The sequence below is a fragment of the Carassius gibelio genome, chromosome B1 (assembly GCF_023724105.1).
Source record: "Carassius gibelio isolate Cgi1373 ecotype wild population from Czech Republic chromosome B1, carGib1.2-hapl.c, whole genome shotgun sequence".
Taxonomy (NCBI): Eukaryota; Metazoa; Chordata; class Actinopteri; order Cypriniformes; family Cyprinidae; genus Carassius; species Carassius gibelio.
This window is the reverse complement of record NC_068396.1, coordinates 36,779,474-36,789,244: the sequence shown is the minus strand read 5'-3', so window position 1 is coordinate 36,789,244 and position 9,771 is coordinate 36,779,474. Positions and strand designations below refer to the sequence as shown.

The 9,771-nt window shown below is 35.0% G+C and overlaps 1 protein-coding gene across 1 annotated transcript; it reads left to right on the top strand.

Annotated features, from left to right (window-relative positions):
* Positions 1 to 4,091: 4,091 nt before the first annotated feature.
* LOC127948428 (B-cell receptor CD22-like) lies at positions 4,092 to 6,292 on the top strand. The gene is made up of 7 exons (XM_052544860.1): positions 4,092 to 4,119; positions 4,510 to 4,767; positions 4,869 to 5,108; positions 5,190 to 5,283; positions 5,388 to 5,433; positions 5,513 to 5,751; positions 5,963 to 6,292. The coding sequence occupies exons 1-7, from the start codon at positions 4,092 to 4,094 to the stop codon at positions 6,018 to 6,020; spliced, it is 963 nt and encodes a 320-aa protein (XP_052400820.1). The 3' UTR covers positions 6,021 to 6,292.
* The last annotated feature ends 3,479 nt before the right edge of the window (positions 6,293 to 9,771 follow it).

Genomic DNA, 9,771 nt, shown 5'->3' with positions numbered 1-9,771 from the left:
AGTATGTTACTTTTATACACTAACAAGTTTAAGTATATAATACAGTATTATTATATAATATAGACAAGTAATAGTAAATGAATCACAATGACTAAAAACACTCCACCCATGTTTTTGCAAACTCAATTCACTCTAAATGTATATCAATAGGGTGCATTTTATTATTAAGTAATTTAATACGTGTAATAAGGAACAAACTTTATAACCTCATTTTTACCACTTCCACTCACCGCTGTCACACGTTATATTGAACTAACGTAATAGGCTATGTAACGTTAGCTAACTTTCCCCACTCCTGCAAAAAAAATATGTTTATGCTCCTTTTTTTCTAATTGCAAACACGATGGATGAAACTGAATTATGAGAACAGATTTTACAATTATTAGGGTGTTTGTTACTAACTTTATTCAGCTCCAATCCTAGCCTAATCTGTTAGTTATCTGATAACAAACCTTAAATCTACTCATTTAATGAGTGATAATCTACTAGACGGTTTTAATTCGCAATTTATTGTTATTAAGATGTACTGATAATATTCAATCTTATTATTTAAACGTCTTACCTGTTAAAAGTGCGTCGCAAACGGTTTGTTCTGCTGCATCTCTACGGGGCGGCATCGGTTTGCTGCTACTTCCGGGAACTATTTAAAGGCTCCACGAGCCGCCATTGCTGTAAAAAAAGTGTTCCATTGATGGCTCTGGGCAGTATGACACTTTTCAGTGTTACTGTTCATTTAGCTGCTGTAATAATATTTCTTGCACCAAAAACTGTAGGAAAAGATGTCATCAGGTGATGTTGATACTTGCTGATATAAGAACTTTCCTCTTGTAGTGATCTGATCAACTGGTTTTATCTGGAGTTGAATCTATGCTATTAATTTAACATTAATGACTACAGCAGATGCAATGCATAAAATCCTACAAATTTATACTATATCTTGTCTGTTATTTTTCAGTTAGATTGCTAATGAACCAGAGAACGCTCAGACACACAGAGACCTCAAGAATTAGAGTATGAATCTCAACAATGGTGACATGCTTCATGCCGCAATGCATTCTGGGTGCCATGGATGAGTTTTGTGTGATGTACCCAGTATACATTGCAGCATGAAGCATGTCACCATTGTTGAGATTCATACACACAATCTTGATGTTTGTGTGACAAAAAAAGGTTGTTTTTTTCCCCAAATGTTTTAAATAATCTGCTTTAAATTCAGCTAAGTCTCAGAGAGTTGAGCCATTAAGTTGCTTTAATATGTAACTAAGACCATACATTAGATTGGGTGAAAACAGCTATCCAGCAACCAGTGTCATCTAACCAGATGTTCTCTTGTTGTTTGTCATAATAAAAATTACAGCAGTCAAAGAACAACACTGACAAGTCAAGTGTCAAATTGAACAACTAAAGCCAACACTTATCACCATTATGGTGACATCAGACTAAACTATTACTTTTAAACAGACATCTTCTTAAATCTTAATTAGATTATTAGGGGATAATGTTCTAATAACGTTAATAATAAACATATTTAGAATGTTTTTAGAGAAAATTCTGGGAACAAAAATAAAACCGCTGAAAACATTGTTAGAACAATCCATGGGAATGTTCCTAGAATTTTTTTTAGAACAAAAAAAATTCTAGCTGGGCTTGTCTTTGCATTCTGACTGAAATTGTTGACTAAATATAAGAATCAGATATAAGAGGACAGATAGCTATGACAATGAATTTAAAAATACAGTTTTCTCTTTCTGTTGGATTTGATCTTCTCTCAACCGAGTGAGCACATCATGTTGAATTATAATGATGATGTAATATTAGCCAACCGCTATACTTTGACTAAAGGCAAGTTGCATTTTACTTGTTCCAGGAACCTCAAAGCATATTAACATTGTTGTGTAATTTGTGCTACTCCATCATGATGTTTGTATTGTAAGTTGGGCCCAAACATAAACTCAAGCCCCCAGCCCCCTGAGTTCTGCCCCCTAAATCCTGTTTGTTCATACAGGCCTTAAATAGCAAATAGACATTAAGTCGTGGGAAGTCGTGGCCTAATGGTTAGAGGGTTGGACTCCCAATCGAAGGGTTGTGAGTTCTAGTCTCAGGCCGGACGGAATTGTGGGTGGGGGGAGTGCATGTACAGTTCTCTCTCCACCTTCAATACCACGACTTAGGTGCCCTTGAGCAAGGCATCAAACCCCCAACTGCTCCCCGGGTGCTGCAGCATGAATGGCTGCCCACTGCTCCGGGTGTGTGTGTGTTCACCGCTCTGTGTGTGTGCATTTCGGATGGGTTAAATGCAGAGAACAAATTCTGAGTATGGGTCACCATACTTGGCTGAATGTCACTTCACTTTCACTTTTCACTTTCACATTTAGGCTATTTCAATAGATTTTTTTTCAGTCAGTGAAGCCAAATAATTGGGTGACATATAGCATGCATATATAGACCATTAATTTTACAGGCCAAACAATACAGTGTTGGGAAAACTCTTATTTTGAAAAACAACGACCAATCAGATTTAGCACCACCCACTGGACCCAAAACAGAATATCAAGTGATTTTTCAGATTTTTGTGCAAGAACGGGAAAACGAAAAATTAAGTCATAATATTGTTTTTTCTTTTTTTTTTAGAAAAATCAAAATATGAAAAAATGAGCTGTTTTCTCGTTTTTTTTTTTTTTTTCTCGCAAAACCAAATGAACTAACGATACTTGGACCTACATAAAACTTTACCACTTTGTTGCACACTATTACAATGCAAAGATATGGTCACCTATATAATTGCTGAGCAAAATGGTGTTGGTGAATCCACTGATGCTCATTAAAGATAATCCAAATAGTTTTAGATGAACAGTTCTGAAAATTGGTAGGTTCCTAATGAGGGCAAATCATGTTAGTTGTGGGAGACTTTTGATGAGCGCTGATGTTTACAAATGGCAACTTAATGCTCTGTACTGTTAGTTTTAGTTAACAACCCTGCAAACAAGCCTGCAGCGGCCCATTACGGGGCCAGTGTAGGGACCCTGGGAATTTGCTCATTGGCAAAACGTTGGCCCCTTAGCACTAGCCCTGAACAGGCAGCCCTCACTTAGCATACAGGAAGCCTTAGCGCTAGTGATGGGAAGATGAGGCCTCATGAAGCTTTAAGCTTTTCAGCCAAGTGGTTCACAAAATTGAATTAATGGGTGGAACAAAAATATGGCATGCATTTTACTTTCTGACCCCTGGACTTTACACCTCTGTCTGTAATATATCTGCTTGTTTTTACACTTGTTGGGCACCAGGTGGCATTGTGAACAAATTAAGTTTCCAGAAATTAACCCTTTTGTGAACCAGTTGGCTGAAAAGCTTAAAGCTTCATGAGGCTTCATCTTCCCATCACTACTTAGCGCTGTTTTATTGAAAATAATAACGTTTGAAGTCACCTTTATGGAGATAAGCATTTGCTTTAGTTGTGTTCTTGACCATTTACTTGTTGTTTCTGAAATATCTCTGTTTTTTTTACTTTTGTGTTGTTAAACTGCATTTGTTATAATAGCAGACTGTTTCAGAATTGTTCAAATGAAGCTTTTCTGTTGTTAAAGTGATATTGTCCTGACTTGCTCAATGTATAAAAGCTATTGAATACTGTTTGCAAATTTTAAATTGCTTTTGTGTGGTGTTATTTGTAAGCCTTTGTGTATTTTTCTTGCATAGTGGATCTTTGTCCTCGTTTTTCTGAATCCACACTCAAGATAGAGTTCAACCAAAACTGAAAATGACCCCATAATTTACTCACCCTCAAGCTATCCTAGGTGCATATGACTTTCTTCATTCACACAATCAGAATTATATTTAGAAATATCCTGGGTTTTCCAAGCTTTATAATCACAGTGAATGGGTGATATTCAATAGTCCAAAAGTGTTGTGAATTTGACTTATTTGTTCTTCTTTTTACTTTATTTTCCACAGTTCCTAATAAAATACATTTTCATATATGGTGCACTACATTACCCATACTCCACTGGTTAAGGTCCTTAAATAGACCTCACATCCTTCCTTTGATTCATTTGGCATTAGTGAAGGGTGGGTGCTTGAATGGACATCCAACCATGTCCACCAGTCCACGTCTTGCCCCAAGTCAGACACCACTACATCACGTAACAGCAACAAAAACACGAACAAACACTGAATGACTGTCTTTTTTTATTAACTGACATTAACACAGATTAGTAAATGTATTGTTTTATGTTCGTTTGTACAGTATGCTGCACTCAAGGTTTATGCACATAGTCCAAATCATCTCCACTTTTAGTGTATCTCTGTGGTAGAATTACTGCGCCACCTACTGCTCAGGGATGTATGCTACATCATTTTATGTCGGTTTTGTGATTTCGTGTGTGATTTTGGGCGCGGATATTTCTTGAGACAAGGAAAAAATAAAGATTGTTGTGTGATATTCATTTCCTCTGTCATCTTAAATTGTTTGCAGTTGTTAATCAAATAAATGTTTTTGTTTGTTTGTTTTAGATCCTCCAAAGAGTGTCTCAGTGTCCATCATCAGTCCATCTGGTGAAATAGTGGAGGGAGATTCAGTGACTCTGATCTGCAGCAGTGACTCAAACCCACCTGCAGAAATGAACTGGTTTAAAGGAAGAACGACTGTAGGATCCGGAAGAATCTACAACATCTCAAAGATCAGCTCTGATCACAGTGGAGAATACAAGTGCAAGTCCAGCAATGAACATGGAGATAAATACTCTGATGCTGTGACTTTAAATGTCATGTGTGAGTTAAAGATAGTAGTTCAGTAGTTGTGATATTTAATCTTCTGTGATGTCAAATGTATTGTGACTGTTAATAATATCTGTTTTTTTTTTCTGTTTTAGACCCACCAAGGAATGTCTCAGTGTTCATAAATGGATCTGGTGAAACAGTGGAAGGAGATTCAGTGACTCTGATCTGCAGCAGTGATTCAAACCCACCTGCAGAAATCATCTGGTTTCAGGAGAATCAAATCTCATCTGTTGGATCTGGACAGAGTTTCAGTGCACTACAGAGTGGACGCTTCTACTGTGAGGCTCACAATCAACATGGATCTAAGAAATCAGCAGTTATATTAGTGACCGGTGAAGATCTTATTTTATAAGGGTTGAAGAAAGTTGTGTAGCTTTGAGACTCGATGTTAATTCATAGTCTTCATCTTTCAGTCCGTCAAGGTCTGGATTGGCCTGTCTGGTTGGGAATCACAGTGGCATGTGTTGGATTATTCATAATCATCATCATCATCATCATCTTTGTGATGTAAGTTTAATTCTCAATTACAGTCCAGGTGGAATTTCCCCATATGATTATTAGTAATGAATCTTTAAAACACAGCTTACAATATTTAATGTCTATAAAACCAGGAGAAAACGAAGAAGCACAAAAGCTGAAGTCGACACAGTAAAACAGGTGAATCATCCAGATATGACTGGAAATATTAGTCATGTACTTTTAGATAGGTTACATAATTCATTTTCTTTCATTTCAGGATGATCTGTACGCTAACGTAAATGAGAAGAATGTTCAGCTGTCTGAATCAGCCATTTGTGATGATGCTCTGTATGCCAGCATTTTATACAGCAAATCTAGAAAAGACAGAAATGATGATGCAGAAGAGATCCAGTACGTGACCGTCCAACATCACAAAACCAAACCGACACAGAGAGCAGAGGAGAACGAAAGCCAGTATGACAATCTCATGATTCACCAGCCTGCTGCTGCTGTGAGGTGCACAAATAAATATTCTTACATCATCTGTTCTGTTATGATAATGATGCAAGTAGAAGTGTATAGTTCTTTACACATGGACCAAAATTATGCTAATTTTAGAAATTTGACATACATGAAGACTGTATTTTTATGAATTCATCATCATCATGTAGTCATGAATAGCATCATTATTTCTGTTTTTTACTTCTGTTTTTATTTTATTTTTTAGGCAATTAGATGTGGAGACTGTGGAAGAGGTCTCTGTGATCTACAGCAGCGTTAAATGAATGAAACACCATCATGAAGCCTGTGTTTATACATCAATCTGGTCTGCTGGGAAAAAGCCTGCCTTTCCTTTATTTTACCAGGTGATGTCCCATTGAGATCTCTTTTACAAGGGAGCCCTGGAGAGAGACATATTGGCTGAATATGAACAAATATTAATTAATGTTCTTGAAAGCTTGCCATTTAGCATGCAGTTTAACTAAATGTACAGTATTTTATAAATTCACTATTCATAAATAAATACATTTTAAATATTATTTAAATACTAAATTATTAAAACAATATATATATATATATATATATATATATATATATATATATATATATATATATATATATATATATATATATATATATATATATATATATAATTTATATAATTTGAAAAAATGAAATCTGCTAATTGAAATGATATTTGTTTACAACAAGAAAATGGAAGAAACAGTGAATTAAAATAGAGTTTGATCAGTTGTTCAAGTGACTGTCAATAATTATTTGTAGAGAAATTATGTATGCGTTGTAAGAAAAGTTAAAAATCAATATGCTATATATGTAACGTGCATGTAACGGGTTACATATAGACTATATAAAAACAAATATATATACATAAATGATTACACTTGCATAGTAGATTATAGATATTCTGCGAGTGTATTTCAACATACTGTGGTCTCGTTGTGTTTGTCAACAAACAAACTGAAAATGTAATCTGTTATTAAGAAAAAGCACACAAATTACTAATTATCATAATGAATAAGACCATGACACGAAACATGAGGTCTATTAACCTAAAAAAATAAAATAAAAATAAAATAAAAAAATAAATAAAACTTTCTAATCTGAGGTGAAAATTTCTGTTGTGAGAAAGTCTGTGAACAAATAATTCAAGCCGTCCAAAAATAAATGTGTTAATAAAAATTATTTAACTTACAATTTAATGTATTTAAGAATGAAAAAAATATATATATTAAATTATTTATGATTCATTATTTGACATTTACCGGCAGGCATGATTCCAAAATCAAAAGAATGCTTCAGACAGTGCTTATGGTGCTTAGTTGAATTTATCATGTTTTTGTCACATCCACTGTGATTTTTTTAACAATAATCCAACATTTTTATGGAAATCACTTTTGAAACTTTGCACTATTCGTGGCCGCCTGTCCTCTTAGCTGCATGAAAAACAAGGCTTTTATTGAAATGTTGAATGGATTATTATAAGCCCATAAAAAACAGAAAGAGCCTTCAGCACTAAACAAAAGCCCCAGCTTTTTGAGCTGGGAGTTAATTCTAACTTAAATGCCTCTGATTAGCCATTGTGTTCATGATGTCATCAGATATTTCTGGGAATGGCTGCATTTCCTATAGTAGGGCCGTTACTCTTCACACTTTACATGTTACCCTTGAGAGATGACATCAGAAAACACAGTGTTAGTTTCTAGCCTGGGGAAACATACCAATTTGAAAAACTAACGGAATACATAGTCAATATAAAAAAACTGGATGATGAGTAATTTCTTATTGCTAAATAAAAATAAAAAATAAAAAAAAATATAAAAATAAAACAGTGTTGATTATAGGACCTAAAAACTCTGCATGTAATAACCTAGTACGCTGTCTAGGACTTGATGGTTGCTCTATCAATTCTTCTTCATCAGTTTAGGAACCTAGGAGTGTATTTTTCCATCTCAGAAATATTTCTAAATTATGAACTATAATCTTAATGTCAAATGCAGAAATGTTAATCTAAGTGTTAATGACCTCAAGGTTAGATTATTGTAATGCTTTACTGGGTTGTTGTTCTGAATGCTTAGTAAACAAACTACAGCTAGTCCAAAATGCAGAAGCTAGAGTTCTTACTAGAACCAGGAAGTATGACAATATTAGCCCGGTCCTGTCAACACTGCACTGACTGCCTACCAAACATTGTATAAAGTCATATAAATTTGTATAAAATCAGCACCTAGAAAGGACCTCTACAACCCTTAAAGGCAGCGGAGACCAGGACAACTAGATTAGCCCCAGATATAGATGAGACTTTGTCTCAGACGACCGACTGAATGAACAGCTGGTTTCATCTGGTCAGAGGAGAACTGGCCCCCCAACTGAGCCTGGTTTCTCCCAAGGTTTTGGTTCCTTGCCACTGTCGCCTCTGTCTTGCTTAATAGGGTCACTTCCTTTACAGCGATATTGTTGACTTGATTGCAAATGATTGCAGAGATACTATTTAAACTGAACTGGGCTGAATGATGACATCACTGAATTCAATGATGAAATGCCTTTAACTGTCTTTTTGCATTATTGACACACTGTTAATTAATGTTGTTAAATTGCTTTGAGAATCTTTTTTTTTTTTTTTTCTATTTTAAGTGCTATATAAAAAAGGTGACTTGACTTGACTTCACTTTTCTATAGTGGAAAGAACTGACTGTTGTCCATCTTTTTTTACGGTCTATGGTTGCAGTTAGTTTTTGATGAATTCACACACTTTTAACCAGCAGCCATTACTAGTGTGTGGTGTTTTGAGTGCTTTGAACAAGGAAATCATTTTGCTAAGCAAATGATTGAAGCTTAAAAAGAGCTTGTAACTTGCTTAACTATCATGTAATAGCCTGATTCACTGAAATTATTTTAAACTAGCTGTTGCAGAACTTTATGCTTTCACTTTACAGACCATGTGATATTACAACATAAACATCAAGGACAGTTTGAGAAAAGAAAAAAAAAGAGCCCACACTGTCAAACAGATATCACCAATCAGCATATGATTCTCAACAATGGTGACAAAATATTCAGCTAATTGGAACAATCTGGACATCACACATAGCCACTAAAAGACACACACACACACACACACACACACACACACACACACACACACACACACACACACACACACACACACAAACATACACACACACACACACACACACACACACACAAACATACACACACAATTTAGAGTGCTCTGTAGTTACATTCTTCTCTACATACAGTATTAATATCAGAAAAATGTGGGGTGCTGAAGAGCTGGGGAGAACACAGGCATCATTTTGATCACTTCGATCAGAGACATACAGTATGTTGAGTCACTGTAGGTGGGCTCTGATTCATTGCAGAGGTTCTGGATGAGGTAATTCCGTATCCTACCCACCCACCTCTACTGCCCAACACTTCCTGTCACTTCTCATTCTGGCAGTAAACCGAAGTAAAAAAAAATAAATAAATAAAAATAACTTGTCTGTCTGTGGGTCAAAATGATGATATATATAATAATCTTACTTAGAATTTTTGATTTATTTTTTTCCAGGAAAAACCCAGTTCTTTGATTTAAATTTGAACATATGTTCATTTCTGCTACATGCAAAAAAGCAAGTGAAACTGTAAAAATTGCCTACTATATGGAAATACATTTGTGATTCACTGATTTTTTTTTTTTTTTTAAGTATTTTGGGTTTAATTATAAATAAATGCCATTGGATCATGGCATGTTGTATATAGTTACTTGTGTGGGCAGCACCCAAGAAAAAGGAAGAAACATTTCTATTTGTATGGTCTTTATAAAACAAGCCACGCTTATAATGTGAAATCACTTCATGACTGCTGGAGGCCAGACTCAACAGAGCATGGTAAAAGTTTATAATATGAATATTATGTGAATATTATAGATTATGTGTGTTAATATATGGTTAATATGTGAATATAGCCCAGTTAATACTGACATGCAACCTACTGACTTATTCAATAGGAAAT